At 45.5% G+C, this 25598-nt stretch overlaps 1 protein-coding gene across 3 annotated transcripts in view; it reads right to left on the reverse strand.

The window, feature by feature from the left end:
• Positions 1–25598, reverse strand: part of LOC109895829 (RIMS-binding protein 2) — a 119892-nt gene that overhangs the window by 26367 nt on the left and 67927 nt on the right. For all 3 annotated transcript variants that reach the window (XM_031830160.1, XM_031830159.1, XM_031830158.1), the window contains exons 3-12: positions 17452–17541; positions 14037–14159; positions 11177–11281; positions 6837–6887; positions 6280–6300; positions 4035–4245; positions 3180–3334; positions 2468–2550; positions 1863–1972; positions 250–1557 (exon numbers count right to left, since the gene is read on the reverse strand). In XM_031830160.1, the coding sequence (XP_031686020.1) occupies positions 250–1557; positions 1863–1972; positions 2468–2550; positions 3180–3334; positions 4035–4245; positions 6280–6300; positions 6837–6887; positions 11177–11278 (2041 nt within the window). In that variant the 5' untranslated portion in view covers positions 11279–11281; positions 14037–14159; positions 17452–17541. The remainder of the gene's footprint in view (positions 1–249; positions 1558–1862; positions 1973–2467; positions 2551–3179; positions 3335–4034; positions 4246–6279; positions 6301–6836; positions 6888–11176; positions 11282–14036; positions 14160–17451; positions 17542–25598) is intronic.

Raw genomic sequence — 25598 nt, forward strand, 5'->3', positions numbered from 1 at the left:
GGCTGGATATACAAAAGGCAGCAGAAGAAGCAGGAACTAGCTACACTTGCACAGCCTCCTCAATACCCCATGAAGAGACAAACAACCAGGCCAGTTATGCTGAGTACACCTCTTTTGGAGACATGAAAGCAGACCGATCCATCAACACACCTATCCATTACTCCAAGCAATTCTTACAATTATGCAAAATGTCACCTGATGACTAGGTTTGGGTTTTAATGATGGGGGAGAGGTAGTAGGAGGGCTGACCTGCAGGTTGGGTGCAGAACTCCACAGAGATCTCCCTCTTGTCCCTGTGCTCCAAGGGCAGCTGCCAAGGCATCTGGTGTGTCCGCGCCACAGCCTTCACCTTGTAAACGGTCATGGGCTTCAGTTGGAAGAACTGGTACTTGTAGGCCCCTGCCTTCACCATGTCATACTCAGCGTCATTCAGGAAGATGGTGTGGCTGTAGTTGCTGTTGCTAGGCTGCCAGGAAAGCTCAGCAGAGGTCTGTGTGATGTTGTCCACCCTCAGGTAGTAAGGAGCCACCACCACGTCCCTCCCCACCAGCAGAGTGCAGCGTAGCTCGTCAGACAGGCCTTGCTCCGTGATGCTCTGCACCGAGATGCGGTACGTGTTGGTGGCCAGGTTCAGCTTTTCAACCAGCGACTTTGTCCTGCCTCCAAAAGGCACGCTCATCCTCACCTCCTTGTCCACCAGGACGTTGTAGCCACTGATGGAGCCCCAGCCGGGTGGCACCACCGGTGGGTCCCAGCACACGATCACACTCTTGGCCAGCTGTTTGATCAGATTGATGCGGCGAGGGTAAGGCACGATGTTTTCACCAATCTCGTCAATGCTGACATCCAGGGTCCCTGTCCCGTTACTGCAGGAACCCATGGAGCCCAGAAAGTCCATGCCCAGGCTGCTGCTGCCCAGGCTAGTCAGAGTGCTGCTCAGACTGGAACCCAGGCCAGTGGAACCGTGACTGGAACCGTGACTGGAACCCAGAGTGGAACCCATGTGGTTGCCTAGAGTGGAACCCAGAGTGGAACAGTGAGTGGAACCCAGAGTGGAACCCATGTGGTTGCCTAGAGTGGAACCGTGAGTGGAACCCAGAGTGGAACAGTGAGTGGAACCCAGAGTGGAACCGTGGGTGGAACTCATGTGGCTGCCCAGAGTGGAACCCATGTGGCTGCCCAGAGTGGAACCCATGTGGCTGCCCAGAGTAGAACCCATGTGGCTGCCCAGAGTGGAACCGTGAGTGGAACCCATGTGGCTGCCAAGAGTGGAACAGTGAGTGGAACCCAAAGTGGAACTGAGGTTGCTCCCCAGGTTTCTCTCCAGGTTTCTCTCCAGGCTGGTCTCCAGGTCCAGCTTACTGTCAGACAGCAGGCTGCTGATGCTGCTCAGGCACATGCTGCCCAGCCCTGTGGAGCCCAGGCTGCTGTGGTTACTACTGAGGTAGCCTGACTCTTTGGCCCCGTCCCTGTGCTGAGCAGAGGGCATCTCCTCATCCTTAACAAAGTCCACAAAGTTGGAAGGGACGAGGCCCTGCTGTCCATCCAGCAGCTCTCCTGAGGAACAGAGAGACAGAGCAGTAAGTAGTATTGACAACAACACTCAGTGTGAAGAGCAGTAAGTAGTATTGACAACAACACTCACAGTACAGTGAAGAGAAGATAACAATCGTAAAAGCCATATTAGCACTGATTGATCCACAACTGCCTAATCCTTGTCTCATCTAATGCCCTTACAGTAAATACATAATCCATGCCGTCTCTTAGCAACATCCTTCTGTTTTGAAATTATTATTATTATTTTTAAATCATGTGGATCGGTTTCTAACCAAGAGAGGGTAAAATACAGTGAGATGTCAGACCTTCATAGAAGCCGTCATCATCCATGGTGCCGTACACGTAGAGGTACTTCCCTGCCACCAGGGGGAGCTCTGCCTCAGGATGCTCATTGGGCCCATTACAGGGGTTATAACTAGGGGAAATAAAGAGCAGAGTGCAATAGAGTCAAACTGATGAACTCACTGTGTTGCTCCTCTGAACCCAACACAAGTGGAAATATCTCAGGCGAATTATCTCAAGCTAGATTATGAATTTAGGTTCAAATCCAAGCACAGTCTTAATTTTTGCCACAAACCCTGCAGTACCTGTATGTGACTCTGTGAAAGGGGAATTACTGAAAGCTGCATTAAAAAACAAATGCAAAATATAACATTTTCCAACATACTAAAAGAGAGAAGCAGCGTGGGTGGACAGCACTGGGATTCATTCATGTATTTGCCTTTGTTCCGGGGGATTCCAATTTGTTCTGCTGCCAGTTCATTTTCTTTGGTGAGAGCAGAGCACGGCATCATTATTAAGAGGTGAGTTCAAACCTCAGTGGGACACACTGTTGAAATGGGCTGTGCAGGGATGCATTTTTATATGACACTGTAGTGTAGGGCATCTCAAAGCAGCTCCCTCCTCTCACCTGTACCGGGCGACGCACAGACGGACCTTGCCTGTGAACCTCTTCTTGGTCCTAGTCGTTGAGCTTAGTTCTTTGTCCATCTGCTGAGAGAGCAAACCTTGAGAGATGTAACAGCCAAATATAATGAGATTTATTTTCTCACTTATCATATTATTTTCTCAGTATGACCCTAGGTTTTCCTTATGCAATTTAAATACATGTTATGCTCTCTATTGTGGAAATCAGTGAGACTGATTTGGCCTTTCATGATAGCTGAGACTATAATCTTCTCCTTTAAACACTGTGTAAACCTGCCAGTCCTCCCAGCAGAGGAGAGTAAAAGTCAACAGATCGGCCATTTCACACCCCATCCTCTCTGCCTCACTGTTTCCTCAGTCCTGCCTCTCGACCTTCAGCGTACACTTACACTTTCATAACAGGAAGCAATTTTGCAAACATGTAATAGATGCTGTAATTCTGTAACATTAGTGTAATACATTCTTTACCATCTTCAGAGGGGTCGTTTGAAAGAGCAAGCAAACTATTTAGGTCCATCCCCATTAGGCCCATTCAAGCAGGGCCATCCACGCACTCTCCTATTTCAATAACAGTATATTTCATGTCAGAGGCTTAACATGGAATGACACTGAATGGGTGGTTAGTTTGAGTTGGAATGAGCGGAGGGAGGGACATGCAGATGGACGCTGTTAGTAGGGGACCTAGTAGGGCCCACCTCGGTGAGGAGGGCCCGCTGGGAGCTCTCAGCTTGGCTGCTGCTGCGGGTGAGGAATGTTGGCTTTACAGACAGGAGCTCCGGCTTGTCCCCACTGATCTGGAGCGGGCGGATGAACTCAGAGATCACAGATCTGCTCAGCGGACTCTCATTGCCTGGGGGGCAAAACAAAGGAACAGCTCCGATCTGACACATGACCGCGCCTACTAAAATCATACTTCTATCTGTGAGTAGTAATAGTAATGTCCAAAATGAAGTGCTATATATCACTATTAGTTGTCCTTTTCATCATGTGATGGTAATTTGTCATCATCGCCATTCATCATCCATACTTCATTTGATAAGATACCTACACATGTAATACATGACACCGTATAACATTGCAAGAAACCACAGGACCACATAATTGCATTAGTGTTCTAAAAAACATGGTCTAAAATACAGATCCTTATGTAATCAGGAGAGTCAGATCCCAGGCACCGGCCCAACGTAAAGGTCAGTATTATTGGCATGTATTTACTTATAAAGGCTATGTCACACAGTATCATGATTGATTATTTCAGTACTTGCTCGATGTTCATCCATGTACGTCACAAGCGTTGCCTTCCAGATCTCCAATTTCAGTAGCAGCTGCACGTTTCTCTTTCCATCTTCATACTACTGGGTTGTTTATTTAAAATGCACTCTGGAGTTGTTTTGCTCTACCGTTCCCACTGTCTGATTCGACTGTTCAAACCTCTCACATACAGCTCACAGATAACTGAAAGCACGGTTATATTGTCGTCTATGGGCTGTGGTCTATGACGTACAGTACACAGGCAAGCTGAAACAACGTTCTTCTGGGATTCCTCTAACCTTTCACTGTGGGGGCAGCCAGCCCGTTGAGGAGCTGGGAGAGGGATTTGTTGGGAGATCCGGGGGTTTCACCCGCTGTTAAGGGATCGGTGCCACTGCCAAGGATATCAAACTTTCCAGTCTGTAGCCGGAACTTCTCCAGCTCTTTGGACAGGAGGTTGAACTGCTCACTCTGTGTCCGACATTTCTCCTCCAGCTCTCGGACTTTTGCCTGGCGACAGAGAGCGAGTTAGAGAGAAAGAAAGAGGGAGAAAGAGGGAGAGAGAGGGAGAAAGAGGGAGAAAGAGGGAGAAAGAGGGAGAAAGAGGGAGAGAGAGGGAGAGAGAGGGAGAAAGAGGGAGAAAGAGGGAGAAAGAGGGAGAGAGAGGGAGAGAGAGGGAGAAAGAGGGAGAAAGAGGGAGAAAGAGGGAGAAAGAGGGAGAAAGAGGGAGAGAGAGGGAGAGAGAGGGAGAAAGAGGGAGAAAGAGGGAGAGAGAGACAAAAGAGAAAGTAACAGAAGGAAAGAAAGAAAGTGAGAGAAGGAGAAAAATCGGTATACTTGTCTAAATACACACACACACACACACACACACACACACACACACACACACACACCGACACACACACACCCACACACACACACACACACAACATGAGGTAGGATGAGATATTGGACTTTAAAAACGTGGGTTTCATTCCTTACAGAGAAAAAGGGAGTTGACGTCTTAAAGTTCCTACCAGGCAAAATACAGGTCAGTCATAAACACCTAAACTAGTGACAGTAAGCAGATCACATGCAGGACTACAGTTAATGCACATTATCCTATAGAGCAGCCTCTTGCTAAGAGGAAGTATGCATACCAAAAACTGCGCTGTGTTCAAAGCGCGGGGAATGCTCCTCAACTTCATTGAACAGAGATAGTAAAATAAAGGCAAGAGTCATCATGAGTTACGAAGCTGACAAAAGAGGGGCAAGAGCAATTCAAAACATCATAGAACCATGCAGTCAAATCCTTGGCTGTCTACAGTGAAATGCTGTCTGTAACCACACACCGGCCCATTGATTTGAGACCACGGTGCAGTGGGAGCATGGGCCTCGCAGAAACCCCAGATGTGCCCAGCTCATGACCTTTTCTTGGGCAGGGGTAAGTGTTGAGTGTTAACCATCAAATGTCGACAGACAACCCCTTATCACATAAACCCAAATCAGCCCCTTCATCAGACCACCCTGAGAGTGTTGCTAAAGTTACCATGTCATGTCCTGCATGCACTCCCCAAAGCAAAGTGATGCCTAATGCACAATGTCTGTGGCGTTTTGTTCAGCTCTGACTTTCATACGAACAAGTTATTGTTTGCCAGTGCGTGAACATGCTATTAGAGGAGTGACCTTTGCAATCGCTGCGTATGATTCAATGGGTTTGTGCATTAGCACAGAGGGTGGTTAGCCTATCACCATCTCAAAGCCCTCCCCTGGGTGGGTATGACCAGTACTGTAGCAGCCTAGCGAAACACACTGCATGCAACGCCAACCAGAATGAATTCGTCAGAGCAGGATGATAGGATCAAATGGGTCTTTCCCTCTTTACGTCTGGAAGTCTGCTTATTTTTTGTCAAATCAGAATGTTAGAACGTCCTCATAATATACATGGTTTCCATTATGCCAGCATCTAAGCAGAATCCCCTCAGACATTAGAATGAAGCCATAACTAACGTTAGGGATGATAAGAGCCTCTCCTGCGTCCCAGTCAGACCTTCTGTCCTGCTCTGTCCTGTGACAACCCATATCCCCAGTGTCTGTCCGGTAAGCAGTGTGGGCTATGAGCCAAGTGGAGTGTGCACATGCTTTGATGTCAAGCTGAATGGAGGAGGCGAGTATGAGTCATCACTGTATGGAAAGGACAGCCTTGCCTTTGAAAAGCAAACATTCAAGTCTGCACTGATACAACAACATTGCAGCTAGCTACAACAGAAAAACCTCATCAATGAATAAACGACTGGCCATTGTTTCACGTCCAGGTTATGACATTGTTCAGCTCTTGAATCTTCACGTTTTAAAATGAGAATAAATCTAAAGCAAATATCTCCCATCAAAATCAGCATGACCTCTTGAGGGACTGCCACCTTGGTTTGACTTATGCATAAAATATCACAAGCAATTTACTCCCAAATCATTACCACTTTCATTCCATGAACATTTACTTCCAGAGAGCCAAAGAAAAAGGCAGAGATTAAAATACCAAAGTAAATAAAAACTATTCTGAAATACCTGCATGCTGTCCAAGTGGTTCTGTATATGCATAAAACACAATACAAAAAACAGTGAAAAGAAATTAGGCACAATTCCACATGAACACTCACACACACCTTGAAATCAAAACAGACGATTTTCAGCAGCACTCAATGCAAAATCATTTATTATTAACAATAAACCACAAATATCAAATAATATAATGACCAATAACGATATACAGCATGTGGATATACTGTTTGAATATACTGCATATACATTTACAAAACGCAATAGCTAATTTGTCATATCAAAAGCACTGTTATGTTCTCATTTTGCACTTGCTAGTTACATGGGTGTACGTTATAGACTTCAAATCATCCCAATAAAGTTATCACGTGAAAATGGGCAAGAATCTGTTATTCCATCTGGCCCTTAGTCTTCATGCATGCCTCATTCACAACCTTCAACAGAGTGCACATGGTCTCACACACTGAGCTAGTAGAGTTGAGAGGAGTAGAAAATGTCAGACACACACACACACACACACACACACGACAACACGGCCAGTCACCCCCCAGTGCCCTGACACTCACCTCTAACAGATGAACGGCGCCCTCATGCTCCTTCTTAGCCTCAACCTGAGCCTGTAAAACATAACATGGGGAGGCTGTGTTCCATTCAGCACACACACAACAAATTACCTCTACAACCGGACAACTGGTACCTGGCTGGACAGCACTGAAAAACACTCAAGTTGGAAGACACTGTTTGAGCTGTTACAAAGGCCATTTATGACAACAATGGTGTGTAAACATTCAAACAATTATAACAAACTATTCATCATGTATCTTCAATATACATCTGTAGTGCTCTCCTGAAACTCGACTGCAGGGCTACTCTAAATGATTCATCTTTGTGTGATATAAACCCATTGTACTGTACAATACAACATACAATAATGCATGCTAGTTTATTTAATGTGACTGGGAACATCTGTTGAGAAACTAATGTTCCACATGAATAGGAGAACATCTGCACACTTTACAATTTCACGAATCCACTTCGCAGGCAATTCACTGTATAGCGAAAACAGAAAGTAGCCAGGGTCTATAGAAAGAGAACGCTGTAATGAGCTCATTTTGCTCCTTGAGGGAAAACAGAGACTGCATGAATATTTATGGCCAACTGGATAATAAGCAGCACAAACGGCAAGACACATACACAGAGAGAGTGTGAGAGAGAGCGTGAGAGAGAGTGTGAGAGAGAGCGTGAGAGAGCGCGAGAGAGAGCGCGAGAGAGAGCGCGAGAGAGAGCGCGCGAGAGAGCGCGAGAGAGAGCGTGAGAGAGAGCGTGAGAGAGAGCGTGAGAGAGAGCGTGAGAGAGAGCATGAAAGAGAGCGTGAGAGAGAGCATGAAAGAGAGCGTGAGAGAGAGCAAGAGAGAGAGCAAGAGAGAGAGCATGAGAGAGAGAGAGCGCGAGAGAGAGTGCGAGAGAGAGCGCGCGAGAGAGCGCGAGAGAGAGCGCGAGAGAGAGCGTGAGAGAGAGCGTGAGAGAGAGCGTGAGAGAGAGCATGAAAGAGAGCGTGAGAGAGAGCATGAAAGAGAGCGTGAGAGAGAGCAAGAGAGAGAGCATGAGAGAGAGATAGCAAGAGAGAGAGCGTGAGAGAGAGCGTAAGAGAGAGCGCGAGAGAGAGCAAGAGAGAGAGCGCGAGAGAGAGCAAGAGAGAGAGCAAGAGAGCGTGAGAGAGAGCGTGAGAGAGAGCAAGAGAGAGAGCAAGAGAGAGCAAGAGAGAGAGCAAGAGAGAGAGCGTGAGAGAGAGCAAGAGAGAGAGCAAGAGCAAGAGAGAGAGCAAGAGAGAGAGCAAGAGAGAGAGCGTGAGAGAGAGCGTGAGAGAGCAAGAGAGAGAGCGTGAGAGAAAAAGAGAGAGAGCAAGAGAGAGAGCGTGAGAGAGAGCGTGAGAGAGAGCAAGAGAGAGAGCAAGAGAGAGAGCAAGAGAGAGAGAGCAAGTGAGAGAGAGCAAGTGAGAGAGAGCAAGTGAGAGAGAGCAAGTGAGAGAGAGTGAGAGAGAGAGCAAGTGAGAGAGAGTGAGAGAGAGAGCAAGAGAGCGTGAGAGAGCGCGTGAGAGAGAGCGTGAAAGAGAGCGTGAGAGAGAGCAAGAGAGAGAGCATGAGAGAGAGAGAGCGCGAGAGAGAGCGCGAGAGAGAGCGCGAGAGAGAGCGCGCGAGAGAGCGCGAGAGAGAGCGCGAGAGAGAGCGTGAGAGAGAGCGTGAGAGAGCGTGAGAGAGAGCGTGAGAGAGAGCATGAAAGAGAGCGTGAGAGAGAGCATGAAAGAGAGCGTGAGAGAGAGCAAGAGAGAGAGCATGAGAGAGAGATAGCAAGAGAGAGAGCGTGAGAGAGAGCGTAAGAGAGAGCGCGAGAGAGAGCAAGAGAGAGAGCGCGAGAGAGAGCAAGAGAGAGAGCAAGAGAGCGTGAGAGAGAGCGTGAGAGAGAGCAAGAGAGAGAGCAAGAGAGAGCAAGAGAGAGAGCGTGAGAGAGAGCGTGAGAGAGAGCAAGAGAGAGAGCAAGAGCAAGAGAGAGAGCAAGAGAGAGAGCAAGAGAGAGAGCGTGAGAGAGAGCGTGAGAGAGCAAGAGAGAGAGCGTGAGAGAAAAAGAGAGAGAGCAAGAGAGAGAGCGTGAGAGAGAGCGTGAGAGAGAGCAAGAGAGAGAGCAAGAGAGAGAGCAAGAGAGAGAGCAAGAGAGAGAGAGCAAGTGAGAGAGAGCAAGTGAGAGAGAGCAAGTGAGAGAGAGCAAGTGAGAGAGAGTGAGAGAGAGAGCAAGTGAGAGAGAGTGAGAGAGAGAGCAAGAGAGCGTGAGAGAGCGCGTGAGAGAGAGCAAGAGAGAGAGCGTGAGAGGGAGCGAGAGAGAGCGTGAGAGAGCGTGAGAGAGCGAGAGAGAGCGTGAGAGAGAGCAAGAGAGCGTGAGAGAGAGTGTGAGAGAGTGCAAGAGAGAGAGCAAGAGAGAGAGCAAGAGAGATAGCGTGAGAGAGAGCATGAGAGAGAGCGTGAGAGAGAGCATGAAAGAGAGCGTGAGAGAGAGCAAGAGAGAGAGCAAGAGAAAGAGCTTGAGAGAGAGCGTGAGAGAGAGAGCGTGGGAGAGAGTGTGAGAGAGAGAGCAAGAGAGCGTGAGAGAGAGTGTGAGAGAGAGAGCAAGAGAGCGTGAGAGAGAGTGTGAGAGAGAGCAAGAGAGAGAGCGTGAGAGAGAGCAAGAGAGAGAGCGTGAGAGAGAGCGTGAGAGAGAGCGAGAGAGCGCGAGAGAGCGCGAGAGAGAGCGTGAGAGAGAGTGAGAGAGAGAGCGTGAGAGAGAGCGTGAGAGAGAGCGTGAGAGAGAGCAAGAGAGAGAGCAAGAGAGAGAGCAAGAGAGAGAGCGAGAGAGAGCAAGAGAAAGAGCAAGAGAGAGCAAGAGAGCGTGAGAGAGAGCAAGAGAGAGAGCAAGAGAGAGAGCGTGAAAGAGCGTGAGAGAGAGCAACGGAGAGAGCAAGAGAGAGAGCATGAGAGAGAGCGTGAGAGAGAGCAAGAGAGAGCGTGAGAGAGAGCAAGAGAGAGAGCAAGAGTGAGAGCGTGAGCGAGAGCGAGAGAGAGCGAGAGAGAGCAAGAGAAAGAGCAAGAGAGAGAGCGTGAGAGAAAGCGTGAGAGAGACAGCAAGAGAGAGAGCAGGAGAGAGAGCTAGAGAGAGCGCAAGAGAAAGCAAGAGAGAGAGCAAGAGAGCATGAGAGCGTGAGAGAGCAAGAGAGCGAGCATGAGAGAGAGCGTGAGAGAGAGCATGAAAGAGAGCGTGAGAGAGAGCAAGAGAGAGAGCAAGAGAGAGAGCGTGAGAGAGAGCGTGAGAGAGCATAAGAGATAGCAAGAGACCGAGAGAGAGCGTGAGAGAGCAAGAGAGCGTGAGAGAGCAACAGAGAGAGCATGAGAGAGAGCAAGAGAGCGAGAGCATGAGAGAGCATGAGAGAGCATGAGAGAGCGTGAGAGAGAGTAAGAGAGAGAGCGTGAGAGAGAGCGTGAGAGAAAGCGTGAGAGAGAGAGCAAGAGAGAGAGCAAGAGAGAGAGCGTGAGAGAGTGTGAGAGAGAGCGTGAGAGAGCGTGAGAGAGAGCGCGAGAGAGAGTGTGAGAGAGAGCGTGAGAGAGAGCGCGAGAGAGAGTGTGAGAGAGAGCGTGAGAGAGAGCGCGAGAGAGAGTGTGAGAGAGAGAGTAAGAGAACGTGAGAGCAAGAGAAAGAGCGTGAGAGAGCGTGAGAGAGAGCAAGAGAGAGAGCGTGAGAGAGTGTGAGAGAGAGCGTGAGAGAGCGTGAGAGAGAGCGCGAGAGAGTGTGAGAGAGAGCGTGAGAGAGCGCGAGAGAGAGTGTGAGAGAGAGAGTAAGAGAACGTGAGAGAGCAAGAGAGAGAGCGTGAGCGAGAGCGTGAGAGAGAGCGTGAGAGAGAGCGTGAGAGAGAGCAAGAGAGAGAGCGTGAGAGAGAGCGAACGGGGCTGATGATTCCAGATGAGGTGTTTATGTGACACTTCCTATCACGTTCACACTCTCATGTAATCGCTGCGCTTGCTTGACGTCAGCTCCTCTGCTCAGAGGAGGCAGGCAAAACATCAAATCATCTGGGCCAGCCTTTTAGCAAGCCACCAAAAAACGTCAAGTCTGATCTAAGTTTTCACTGTGCTAATCTGCTCCCCATAGCAGAGTAAGAGCCTGTTACTGAGTTACTTGGTTCCAGGACTATATTGCCATTGCCTGGGGGGCTGACAGACAGGCAGACAGACATCTGAAGGAGGGGATTTAAGAGGATACTCTGTAACTGTAGTAGTGCTCAACACAAAGCTCTTTGACCTCTGACCCAGCACTGGGCTAACAAGATGAGTCACCCCCCCTCCCCATGCAGCTAGCAATGGCATAGTGACCTGGTGTGCCTTACCTTCTGCAGAAGGTCAATTTCCTGCTGCTTTGCATTGAGTACAGCCAAGGCTTGCTCATGCTCCAACTCTAGCTGCTGCCTCCGCTCTGCAGCCTCGCGCATATGCTGTCCGAGGAGGGCGTGGGAGGGGGGGGGGGGGGGGGGGGGGGGGGCATAGAGAGGGCTGCTGTTAGTAGAACTAAAAACCCATGACATCAGGATTACATACCACAAGTCTCCAGTCCTCTGTCCTCAACAATCTCCTGGCTCACACTTTACAAATAATGAGCTTGTTGACATTTTACTGGACCACCAAGTCTTACCCACTTCTAGCAGATGTTAGCCTGTCAAAACCCCAATGTAACCAATGTCAATAACAAATGTCAATTTACAGTTTGTATCAAATGATCTAAATTAGAGAGATCAAGTTAAGGTGTTACCTCCCAAATCCTGGATATTAACTTCCAAATCCATACTAGAATGTACAGTATGTTGGAACAGAGTTTAAGGACGAGAACTGGAGAAGCTTTGCTGTGCATGATCAACCAATCATCAATCAACCATTTTCAGTTTGCTGTCCCCTTTGGGTAACACAATACCTGTGTTTGAAGTCTCATTACAGAGGAGCTGTCCTCATCAATGTTGTGTTCGCATGATCAATACATGGTTTTTAGTTACGTGAAAAGGGTTAGCAAACTCCAAGGCATGCTCACTTGTCCGTGGTCGTCCATAACAACAAAAGAAGCCAAACAAAACCAAGGCTTAATGTAGGCCTTCCTTATGTCAAAGTGCCATCCAATCGTCTTATTGCTTTCATTTAAATGTAAACAATCAGAGTTCCAGAGTTGTTAGAGGGGAGAAAGCAAAGGACATTTTCATGCCGTCCGTTATACATCTGGGTCATTCCACCAATTCGGTGCCTTTTGAGATGTGTAAATAAAAGTTTGATTTCACTTAATTTTAACATTCTGTCACAAAGGGCACATGTTTAACTTAATAAAACATGTTCTCATCTAAAGAGGTTCAATTGAAAAGAATAAAAGACCTATTAAATGCCAAATAAAGCATCAGGGTTGATGATTTCCTATTAAATCAGCCATAAATCCTATTGTGACAGGGGAAATGGAAGCTTGTTGTGTACCTCAGGGAGGAGCAATTGAAGACAAGTTTTGGAAAAGATATTAAGTTGTTAAAACATTCTAGCCTGTCTATCTATGGGTAACAGTGTTGACGTGTTATTCTAGCCTGTATATCTATGGGTAACAGTGTTGACGTGTTATTCTAGCCTGTCTATCTATGGGTAACAGGGTTGATGTGTTATTCTAGCCTGTATATCTATGGGTAACAGTGTTGACGTGTTATTCTAGCCTGTATATCTATGGGTAACAGTGTTGATGTGTTATTCTAGCCTGTCTATCTATGGGTAACAGGGTTGACGTGTTATTCTAGCCTGTCTATCTATGGGTAACAGTGTTGATGTGTTATTCTAGCCTGTCTATCTATGGGTAACAGGGTTGACGTGTTATTCTAGCCTGTCTATCTATGGGTAACAGTGTTGACGTGTTATTCTAGCCTGTATATCTATGGGTAACAGGGTTGACGTGTTATTCTAGCCTGTCTATCTATGGGTAACAGTGTTGACGCGTTATTCTAGCCTGTCTATCTATGGGTAACAGGGTTGACGTGTTATTCTAGCCTGTCTATCTATGGGTAACAGGGTTGACGTGTTATTCTGGGGTTAAGTGGGTTAAAATCATCCTGGAAGTCACAGAGTGCACAGAGGGACATGTCAAAATGAAGCATTTTGGCATTTTGTCTTTATTCATATAAAACATCTGCTTTATTAAATTCTCCATGTGGTCTATATTAAAGGGCACTTCATTTATTTTAACAGGCTTTTAAAATTCAATATGGCTGCACAATTTCTACTTAAAATATCAAAGGGATGCAAAAGGCACTTATTTCGTGGAACAACCCATCTATCCCCTAGTTTACTTTCATTTCATTGTCATCATGAACAGTGATCTCTACCCCAGCTCTCTAACCCCCCTGGTCCCACATACCCACTGAACCAATAGACTCGCCTCATGCACATCCACATTCCACAGTGCGCTGGACTGGTCCTAGCCAGGTGCCCATTCGTGTCATAGTAAAGCAGCCCAGATAAATAAGGAGAGCTAGCATGGCTACTGCGGTAGAGAAAAGCATTCAAAATGGGGCTACAGTGGGCTGCTCCCCATACAGATGGGCATAGCAGTGATACCTGATCAATCTAGCAGGGGAGAGAGGGGATGGAGGGGAGGAAGAGAGGGGATGGAGGGGAGGAAGAGACGGGATGGAGGGGAGGAAGAGAGGGGATGGAGGGGAGGGAGAGAGGGGATGGAGGGGAGGGAGAGAGGGGAGGGAGGGGAGGAAGAGAGGGGATGGAGGGGAGGAAGAGAGGGGATGGAGGGGAGGGAGAGACGGGATGGAAGGGGAGGAAGAGACGGGATGGAAGGGGAGGAAGAGACGGGATGGAAGGGGAGGAAGAGACGGGATGGAGGGGAGGGAGAGACGGGATGGAAGGGGTGGGGCCAGGGTAAGAGAGGGGAGGACCGACTGCTCCAAGCTTCCTAGTCTTTCACAGCTTCTGGTTAAGCTTCCTCCCACATCGGCACTGGAAGGCAACAGACAGGTCAGGGATATTAGAGAGAGAGAGAAAGGAGAGGAAGGTAGACAGGTGATGGTGGTGAAAGGGGAGAGGCTGGCAGAGAATCAGGCTCTGTAAAGGAACCTGAGCTTGGGCTTGGCTTCTCATCATTCACAGGAGTACACAGACACACAGTAAACATACAGTAGACAAAATGAAAAGGTTATCTACAGTGTGTCTCCAGACTCTCACCTTTAGCACCTGCTCTAGGTTCTCCAGTTTGCCTTGGAGCTGGGTCTTCTCCCGCAGGGCTGAATCTCTCTCCTGAGTCACAGCACCAAGGGTCTCTTTGAGCTGCGCATACTCTGACTTCACCTGATCACACAGAACACAACAAGGGGAACCACAGTGAGACAAACAGAACACACACACGTACACCTCTGCTCTATGGGAGGAGATATCAGAGTGCTTAATGGGCGGACAGGAGGGCTGGCTGGCTGGTTGACAGCTACAGTATAATAATGGGGGAGTAACAGAACAACATGTTCTCACTGTCATAGATGTGTACTGTAGCATTGAACTGGGTCTGGGATCAACTACTGTGTTGATGCATTTGCTCAGTTGTTGTCCAACAACGAAACAGAGTTGAATGAATCAACCCACTGGGCAAAAATGGTTGCTTCCATGTCATTTTAACCAATGAATTAAACGTGGTGACGTTGAATCAACGTGGAAAACTGATTGTATTATTATTATTTTTTTATCAACGTCAAGGAATTCGTATTTATTTCACCCAACTTTGAACCTAAATCCAATGAGATTGTGATATTTCTTGTTGACAACCAAATGTAAATCAAAACTAGACGTTGAACTGACGTATGTGCCCACTAGGATGTTTCTAATGTACTACTATAGCTACTGCTACTGTAAAATACGATTAGAAAAGGGATGGCTTGGCCAGTGAAGCTGCCTCCTTCCCTGATAATGTGCATTTTCTCAAAAATAGTTAGTGGTGACTAGTGGAGCCGATCTCCTTTCCTCACTGCATCCATAACTGAATAATGAATCAAAAAGGCTGTTACAGCAGCAACACACAGAGCTACATTCAGAGTGGACCACCTCCACACCGTAGGGTAGAGGGAGGGTCTGTCTGTAGTAGGAAGAAAAATAGTTTGGAGTGGATTGTTGTGTCTCAGCTAGTGTGGGCAGATAGGACTGAACAGTATGGTGTAGAAGGGGAGCCAACTCAGGCTGATGAGAGGTGTTGTTACAGTGCTCCGCCCCTACTCATTAGTCCACTCGAAGATGATGATAGGGATCAGAACACAGAGGTACAGGTGTGGTCTAATATCCACCCATGCAGCTAGCAAAGTGCTGCTCTCATATCAGCCTCAGTGATAACACTGTTTGACTTGTTTGAGAGCCCAGTGTCCTGATAAGACATTAATAACCACATCCTGCCCCTATTGAACTCCCTGAAGTCCCTAGCAGCTACCTGCCAATCAGGTTTAATACTTCCTAGCATGATCTGATGATCTCCCTTTTCTTGGTGTTATCAGCTGGGAAGGAAGGAAGGCCTGTGAGGTGTGAGGGGCCAACAGGAAGATGATAATACAATCAGTTTTACCTTTTTTTAAACCTTTATTTAACTAGGCAAGTCAGTTAAGAACTAATTCTTATTTTCAATGACAGCCTAGGAACAGTGGGTTAACTGCCTTGTTCAGGGACAGAACAACAGATTTTTACCTTGTCAGCTCAGGGATTCGATCTTGCAACCTTTGGGTTACTAGTGCAACACTCGGCTACCTGCCGCCCCATGATCCAGATGAGGCTGGAGACACGAGCAGCTTCAACATCAGCACTGTGCTTAAACGAAAAATCCACTCAAAAACTAATTTTCATTAGTCCACTGTTGATACAGTCCCAAAATGTTTTGCATGTCAGCAGTCTTGTTTTCAAGATATAGGAAGTTTTACTTGCCACATCATGATGATGCATTTTGCATATGTCACTATGCTTCTTGAAAGTCTAATATCTTGAAAACTTGACTGCTGACATGCATTTTTGTACTGTATTAATAGTGAACTAATGACAAAAATATAGTTAAGAGTGGATTTTTCCTTTAAAAGCCCCGCCTTATCTCAGCTCACTGGTCACCATAGCAGCACCCACCCATAGCACGCGCTCCAGCAGGTATATTTCACTGGTCACCCCCAAAGCCAACTTCTCCTTTGGCCACCTTTCCTTCCAGTTCTCTGCTGCCAATGACTGGAACGAATTGCAAAAATCACTGAAGCTGGAGACTCAAATCTCCCTCACTAACTTTAAGCATCAGCTGCCAGAGCAGCTCATTTTTTTTCTTCTCCTTTGCACCCCAGTATCTCGACTTGCACATTCAACTTCTGCACACCTATCACTCCAGTGTTAATTGCTAAATTGTAATTACTTCACTACTATGGCCTATTTATTGCCTTACGTCCCTAACCTTACCTCATTTGCACACACTGTATATAGATTTTTTTATATTGTGTTATTGACTATACGTTTGTATATATTCTATGTCTAACTCTGTGTTGTTGTTTGTGTCGCACCGCTTTGCTTTATCTTGGCCAGGTCGCAGTTGTATTTGAGAAATGGTAAATTTCAACTGGCCTACCTGGTTAAATAAAGGTGAAATAAAATTTAAAAAATTAAAAATATACACCTTCATCTGTACTGAACAAAAATATTAATGCAACATACAACAATTTCAATGATTTTTCTGAGTTACAGTTCATATAAGGAAATCAGTCAATTTAAATAAATTCATTAGGCCCTAATCTATGGATTTCACATGAATGGGCAGGGGCACAGTCATGGGTGGGCCTGGGAGGGCATTGGCCCACCAGCTTGGGAGCCAGGCTCACCCACTGGGGAGCCCGGTCCAGCCAAAAATAATGAGTTTTTCACCACAAAATGTCTTTACTACAGACATATATACTACTCATTTTCATCAGCTTTCCGGGTGGCTGGGCCTGCAGGTGAAGAAGCCGGATGTGGAGGTCCTAGGCTGGTCTGCGGTTGTGAGGCTGATTGGACGTACTGCCAAATTTGCTAAAATGACGTTGGAGGCGGCTTATGGTAAAGAAATTAACATTAAATTCTCTGGCAACAGCTCTGGTGGACGATCCTGCAGTAAGCATGCCAATTGCACGTCACCTCAACTTGAAACATCTGTGGCACTGTTGTGTCACAAAGCTGCACATTTTTTTGCACAAGGTGCACCTGTATAATGATCATGCTGTTTAATCAGCTTCCTGATGTGCCACACCTGTCAGGTGGATGGATTATGTTGGCAAAGGAGAAACACTCACTAACATGGATGTAAACAAATTTGTACACAAATTTTGATTTTGTATTTATTTTGTATTTTTTATATTTTTGTGCGAATGGAACATTTGATTTCAGCTCACAGAACATGGGACCAACACTTTACATGTTGCGTTTATACCCTTGTTCAGTATATATAACAGGAGAGAGAGAGAGAGAGAGAGAGAGAGAGGAAGGGCAGAGTGAAAATGGAGTGAACCTCTAAGACGGTGTGTGTAGATAAGGGAAGGGTTTAATTGTGCAGACATAATCCACAGCAGCTCAGTGTCTCTCAGTGTCTCTCTTCCACACTACCTACCTGTTCATATTGGACTGCGTTCTGGCTATTGTTGAACAAGTGGAGACTCAAGTGCTTCTTCTCCTGGAGAACATCTTGAAGCTCATTCTCCTGGAGAGAGAGGGACGACATAGAACAGATAGTGAACAGTGTTAAGACCTCAGAGGAGAGGAGCTCCTGAGTAAGGTAATGCTGCGCTCAACAGAGCAGACATGTTGCAGCCATAGGTGCTGCATTACTCATCTGTGATAGAAAGCATGACTAAAGTAACAAGATGCCGGCATCAAAAAGCAACATTTATATGGTGCATTCGGGAAGTATTCAGACCCCTCGACTTTTTCAACTTTTTGTTACATTACAGCCTTATTCTAAAATTGTTTAACTCTTTATTTTTTCCTCATTAATACCCTGTAATGACAAAGCAAAAACAAGTTTTTAGCAAATTTATACAAAATAAAAAACTGAAATAACACACTTATATAGGAATTCAGACCCTTTACTCAGTACTTTGTTGAAGCACCTTTGGCAGCGATTGGTTATGATGCTACAAGCTTGGCGCACCTGTATGTGGGGAGTTTCTCCCATTCTTCTCTGGAGATCCCCTCAAGCTCTGTCAGGTTGGATGGGGAGCGTCGCTGCACAGTCATTTTCAGGTGGTCTCTCCAGAGATGTTCGATTGGGTTCAAGTCCAGGCTCTGGCTGGGCCACTCAAGGACATTCAGAGACTTGTCGAGAAGCCACTCCTGCGTTGTCTTGGCTGTGTGCTTAGGGTCGTTGTCCTGTTGGAAGGTGAATCTTCGTCCCAGTCAGGTCCTGAGCGCTGAGGAGAAGGTTTTCATTTCAAGGATCTCTCCTTACTTTGCTCCGTTCATCTTTGCCTCGATCCTGACAAGTCTCCCAGACCCTGCAGCTGAAAAACATCCCCACAACATGATGCTTCCATCACCATTCACCATAGGGATGGTGCCAGGTTTCCTCCGGACGTGACGCTTGGCATTCAGGACAGAGTTCAATCTTGGTTTCATCAGACGAGAGAATCTTGTTCCTCATGGTCTGAGACTCTTTGGGTACCTTTTGGCAAACTACAAGCGGGCTGCAATGTGCCTTTTACTGAGGAGTGGCTCTACGGACAATTCCTTCGAGCTCATGGCTTGGTTTTTTGCTTTGACATGCACTAACAACTGTGGGACCTTATATAGACAAATCATTTTCCAATCAAGTAAATTTACCACAGGTGGACTCCAGTCAAGTTGTAGAAACATCTCAAGGATGATCAATTTGAAACAGGATGCACCGGAGCTCAATTTCGAGTTTCATAGCAAAGGGTCTTTATACTTATGTAAATAAGATATTTCTGTTAATTATTTTATGCAAACATTTCTAAAAGCCTGTTTTCGCTTTGTCATTATGGGGTACTGTGTGTAGATTGTTGAGGATTTTTTTTCATGTAATCCATTTTAGGGGGTCTGAAAATACTTACCGAAGGGACTGTACAGTATATGACAGCTTAATGCTTCCATTTACACTGAATGTAACTGGGTGTTTCATTTTTAGACCCCCGCTACGCCCCCATGGCATCCTCCTCCGCCCTTCTTCCCACCATGTCAGTCAGTGGGAGATGAACAAAAAAAACATCCCTTCATTGCAGAGGAGGAAAACTTAATTACATTCAATCAACAGCCACAAGGCGCGCAGCAGATGCAATCTGGAGTGTCAACTGCAGAGCTTCTCTCTGCTACGGCGGCAGGCAAAGCAACGGCAGTGTTGTTTCTGCAAGGATCTAAGAAGCCTTCGCCGCTCATGCATGATACATTTACTGGAAGTACAAATGTGTCTTTTATTGGCTAACTGACAGTGCACTGTGTTGCCCTGGTATTTTCAGATGTTTTACTTATGAAGGTCAGACATGTTGGTATAGAGGACAAGTGTGAAGACACACACACATACCAGCACTGAGGCACAAACGCACACAGGCACGCACGCACGCACGCAGCCACACACAGCCTAACAGAGAGATATCACACCTGGAACATGTCATAACATATCAGACTGCAGAAATGGTTCTCTCAGTGCAGAGGGGCCACACATCAAAGAGACATATGAAACAGTCTCAAAAGACACAGCTCTGCGAGAGGGCTGGCTGTACAGTACGTCCATTAATTTACATTCCCTGTCAAAAACCCATTGGCGCTTCAAACCGCATCAATTCACTTGAGTCAATCAGGCAATCCCTCATGGATAAGCACATGATCGCATTGGCATTTCAATTCATGTAAATCGATCCCTTCAACTCAGAGCTGACGTAGGTTGGTTTTCTAAAAGGACACAGGTCCAGGTGTACATGTATTTGAAGTGAGACCAACAGAGACCAACTAAAAAACAAAACAGAGATGCTGCTACATCAGACTGCTGAGGGGAGTCATCATAACAACAAGACATACTATATGCTCTGAATGCACAAAATGCACAAACTTTATCTCTGCCAAGCTGAGGCTAGTAAACCCAGAGAGAGAAAGGCAGAGTGAGACGCTACTCCCCATACTCTGACAATTCATTTCACCGAACGATTTGTAATGTTTGTAGTTTGTTTGAAAAATACCATACTGAACGTGCAAACCAGACAATAGCTAGAATACCCTGTCGTTTCTCACAATGCTAAAATGTCATTTGCAAGCAACCTTTGAGATGGGAAAGCCGAACAGTTGTCAATCTTCCATAATCTTTGGCTTGACTAATAACTGTATAAAACTACAAGGACAAATATAAATTATGAAGATAATGAGGCCGGGAATATCTGTGCAACAAGTAATGACTTTAGAACTGGGATTTTCGAACTGGGGTCCACTAAGCCAGGGGGTCCGCACATTTTCTAAAATGTTTTTGGACAAATTCTTTTGGGGATTTGTGTGAACAATTATACATTTTATGAACACCATGGATACCATTATTATGTCTCTGTGTCCAATATGAAGGAAGTTCCTGTTCCTGTTCATCCGACTCTAGGGAAGAAGACAAAATGGCTTCACTGCCAAAATCTCAAACTATCCCCTCAATATGGAAGAAAGCAAAGTCATTAGAGCGAATATTCTTGGTGGGCATGTCATGCCAAATAGTGTCCACTTGCCAAAATGTGTCCACCCCCGTGTCACAATGGGATTCAATTAGCTATTAGTGTCCGTCATTAGGGCAGTTGCTAGAGTTTTGGAGCAGTGGCTTCTTCTTGCTGAACGGCCTTCAGGTTATGTCGATATAGGACTCGTTTTACTGTGGTCTCCTTCCTGAGCGGTATGACAGCTGCGTGGTCTCATGGTGTTTATACTTGCGTACTATTGTTTGTACAGATGAACATGGTACCTTCAGGCATTTGGAAATTGCTCCCAAGGATGAACCAGACTTGTGGAGGTCTCCAATTTATTTTCAGAGGTCTTGGCTGATTTATTTTGATTTTCCCGTGATGTCAAGCAAAGAGGCACTGAGTTTGAAGGTAGGCCTTGAAATACATCCACAGGTACACCTCCAATTGACACAAATGATGTCAATTAGCCCATCAGAAGCTTCTAAAGCCATTACATAATTTTCTGGAATTTTCCAAGCTGTTTAAAGGCACAGTCAACTTAGTGTATGTAAACTTCTGACCCACTGGAATTGTGATACAGTGAATTATAAGTGAGATAATCTGTCTGTAAAAAATTGTTGGAAAAATGACCGACTTGCCAAAACTATAGTTTGTTAACAAGAAATTTGTGGAGTGGTTGAAAAACTAGTTTTAATGACTCCAAACTAAGTGTATGTAAACTTCCGACTTCAACTACAGTGGGGCAAAAAAGTATTTAGTCAGCCACCAATCGTGCAAGTTCTCCCACTTAAAAAGAGAGGCCTGTAATTTTCATCATAGGTACACTTCAACTATGACAGACAAAATGAGAAGAAAATTCCAGAAAATCACATTGTAGGATTTTTAATGAATTTATTTGCAAATGATGGTGGAAAATAAGTATTTGGTCACCTACAAACAAGCAAGATTTCTGGCTCTCACAGACCTGTAACTTCTGTCCTCCACTCGTTACCTGTATTAATGGCCACAACATGAAAAAGTCACACTCCAAACTCCACTATGGCCAAGACCAAAGAGCTGTCAAAGGACACCAGAAACAAAATTGTAGACCTGCACCAGGCTGGGAAGACTGAATCTGCAATAGGTAAGCAGCTTGGTTTGAAGAAATCAACTGTGGGAGCAATTATTAGGAAATGGAAGACATACAAAACCACTGATAATCTCCCTCGATCTGGGGCTCCACGCAAGACCCCCCGTGGGGTCAAAATGATCACAAGAACGGTGAGCAAAAATCCCAGAACCACACGGGGGGACCTAGTGAATGACCTGCAGAGAGCTGGGACCAAAGTAACAAAGCCTACCATCAGTAACACACTACGCCGCCAGGGACTCAAATCCTGCAGTGCCAGACGTGTCCCCCTGCTTAAGCCAGTACATGTCCAGGCCCGTCTGAAGTTTGCTAGAGAGCATTTGGATGATCCAGAAGAAGATTGGGAGAATGTCATATGGTCAGATGAAACCAAAATATAACTTTTTGGTAAAAACTCAACTCGTCGTGTTTGGAGGACAAAGAATGCTGAGTTCAAAGAACACCATACCTACTGTGAAGCATGGGGGTGGAAACATCATGCTTTGGGGCTGTTTTTCTGCAAAGGGACCAGGACGACTGATCCGTGTAAAGGAAAGAATTAATGGGGCCATGTATCGTGAGATTTTGAGTGAAAACCTCCTTCCATCAGCAAGGGCATTGAAGATGAAACGTGGCTGGGTCTTTCAGCATGACAATGATCCCAAACACACCACCTGGGCAACGAAGGAGTGGCCTCGTAAGAAGCATTTCAAGGTCCTGGAGTGGCCTAGCCAGTCTCCAGATCTCAACCCCATAGAAAATCTTTGGAGGGAGTTGAAAGTCTGTGTTGCCCAGCAACAGCCCCAAAACATCACTGCTCTAGAGGAGATCTCACAGATCTCGAACATGCTGGTCATTTATGAACATTTGAACATCTTGGCCATGTTCTGTTATAATCTCCACCCGGCACAGCCAGAAGAGGACTGGCCACCCCACATATGCTCTCTCTAATTCTCTCTTTTTTTCTCTCTCTCGGAGGACCTGAGCCCTAGGACCATGCCCCAGGACTACCTGACATGATGACTCCTTGCTGTCCCCAGTCCATCTGACCATGTTGCTGCTCCAGTTTCAACTGTTCTGCCTTATTATTATACGACCATGCTGGTCATTTATGAACATTTGAACATCTTAGCCATGTTCTGTTATAATCTCCACCCGGCACAGCCAGAAGAGGACTGGCCACCCCACATAGCCTGGTTCCTCTCTAGGTTTCTTCCTAGGTTTTGGCCTTTCTAGGGAGTTTTTCCTAGCCACCGTGCTTCTACACCTGCATTGCTTGCTGTTTGGGGTTTTAGGCTGGGTTTCTGTACAGCACTTTGAGATATCAGCTGATGTACGAAGGGCTATATAAATAAATTTGATTTGATTTTGAATTTGATCTGCATGGAGGAATGGGCCAAAATACCAGCAACAGTGTGTGAAAACCTTGTGAAGGCTTACAGATTTTTTTTTCTTACCTCTGTCATTGCCAACAAAGGGTATATAACAAAGTATTGAGATAAACTTTTGTTATTGACAAAATACTTATTTTCCACCATAATTTGCAAATAAATTCATTAAAAATCCTACACTTGGATTTTCTGGATTTCTTTTCTAATTTTATCTGTCATAGTTGAAGTGTACCTATGATGAAAATTACAGGCCTCTCATCTTTTTAAGTGGGAGAACTTGCACAATTGGTGGCTGACTAAATACTTTTTTACTCCACTGTATAGGTTAGCACAGCTGAAAACTTTTGTTCTCATTAAAGCAATAAAACTGGCCTTCTTTAGACTAGTTGAGTATCTGGAGCATCAGCATTTGTGAGTTCAATTACAGGCTCAAAATGGCCTGAAACAAATAACTTTCTTCTGAAACTCATCAGTCTATTCTTGTTCTGAGAAATGAATGCTATTCCATGCGAAAAATTGTCAAGAAACTTTAGATCTCGTACACCCCTGTGTACTACTCCCTGCAAACTGGCTCTAACCAGAATAGAAAGAGGAGTGGAAGGCTCCGGTTGTCACGATAGTTAGAATGAGTGGACCAAGGTGCAGCGTGGAGGCGTACATTTTCCTTGATTAAAAGAACACAGAACAAAAACAACAAAATACCAAACCAAAATAATAGTGCTAACAGGCAACTATCCATAGTCAAGATCCCACAAAGCACAATGGGGAAATGGCTGCCTAAATATGATCCCCAATCAGAGACAACGATAAACAGCTGTCTCTGATTGGGAACCATACCAGGCCAACATAAATCACTAATCACCTAGATGACCCACCCTAGTCACTATCATGCTCCAACCAACATAGATAATAAACAGCTCTCTATGGTCAGGGCGTGACACCGGTGCACAACTGAGAAAGAGGACAAGTACATTAGAGTGTCTAGTTTGAGAAACAGACGCCTCACAAGTCCTCAACTGGCAGCTTCATTAAATAGTACCCACAAAACACCAGTCTCAACGTCAACAGTGAAGAGGTGACTCTGGGATGCTGGGAATCTAGAAAGAGTTCTTCTGTCCAACGTCTGTGCTCTTTTGCCATCTTCATATTTTATTTTTATTGGCCAGTCTGAGATATGGCTTTTTCTTTGCAACTCTGCCTAAATGGCAGGAAACCTTGGTAGCAGTAATCTATCTGGTTAATTTTGGCCAAAATTAGGTTGTAGGTTTGGAGTTTTTAATCGGAGCAAAGGCCATGCTGGGGAAGGTAGCATTCTGCATATGTCCCTGACGAAAAATCCAAGTTTATCTAACTCCAAATATATCCTTTAGTAAAATAAAACATTGAAAAATGTGAGAGCTCACACGCAGATGTGTCTCTCTCTCTGCCTCTCCATACCTTTACCTTTCTTGCTAATGGACTGTTAGAGTTTCCTCTTCCAATGAACTGTCAAAATAAACTGAACTGTCTACCAAATCTAATATTTTTTAAATGTTTTTTGCTAACATACAGTGCATTTGGAAAGTATTCAGACCCCTTCACTTTTTCCACATTTTGTTACATTACAGCCTTATTCAAAAATTGATTAAATCTTTGTTTTTCTCATCAATCTACACAGAGTACCCCATAATGACATAGTGAAAACCGGTTTTTAGAAATGTTTGCGAATGCATTAAAAATACAACTCATTCCTTATTTACATAAGTATTCAGACCCTTTGCTATGAGACTCAAAATTGAGTTTAGGTGCATCCTGTTTCCATTGATCATCCTTGAGATGTTTCTACAACATAGAAACTACTCAAATCGATGCATACATTGATATCCAAACAATTTTACTCAGATAAATGCATTCCTCCCCTCCCATCATCATCATCATCTGCTGGCCCCAATAACCCAGGTCTGGGTGGAAGGTAGCCAATAATTTAGAGCATTGTGCCAGTAACCGAAAGGTCGCTGGTTCGAATACCCGAGCCGACAAGGTGAAAAAAGATGTTGATGTGCCCTTGAGCAAGGCTCTTCAACTTAATTTGCTCCAGGGTTGTTGGAATACTACCTGAGTGGTGCAGTGGTCTAAGGCACTGCATCTCAGTGCTAGAGGCATCACTACAGACCCTGGTTCGATTCCAAGCTGTATCAGAACTGGCCGTGATTGGGAGTCCCATAGTGCGGAGCACAATTGGCCCGGGGTAGGCCGTTGTGGCAGCGGAATCAGAATTAGTTGGGTAACATAGATAAGATGTTTAATTTGCATAATATGTTTATGTGAGATACTTGTCATTATAATGTTTCCCTTTGGACTATAGGGTTGGCAGTTGCACTTATCCCTTCTCAGCTAGGGCTCAGTCACTTGGGGCCCAGAGGGGAGAGGTCAGGCTTGTCTTCATATGTGAATGTATCTGTTAAACCATCTGTCTTCTTATGGGAATGTGTCTTTACCTATTCCTAAACCATGTGAAGGGATGGCGTGATTAATGGGGAACCAATTAAGTGTCTCCACAATGTCTGTACTCCAGTCACTCCCTCCTTTTCCCATTGGGGGGGTATGGCAGTGT

The sequence above is a fragment of the Oncorhynchus kisutch genome, linkage group LG8, assembly GCF_002021735.2.
Source record: "Oncorhynchus kisutch isolate 150728-3 linkage group LG8, Okis_V2, whole genome shotgun sequence".
In the NCBI taxonomy this organism is placed as follows: domain Eukaryota; kingdom Metazoa; phylum Chordata; class Actinopteri; order Salmoniformes; family Salmonidae; genus Oncorhynchus; species Oncorhynchus kisutch.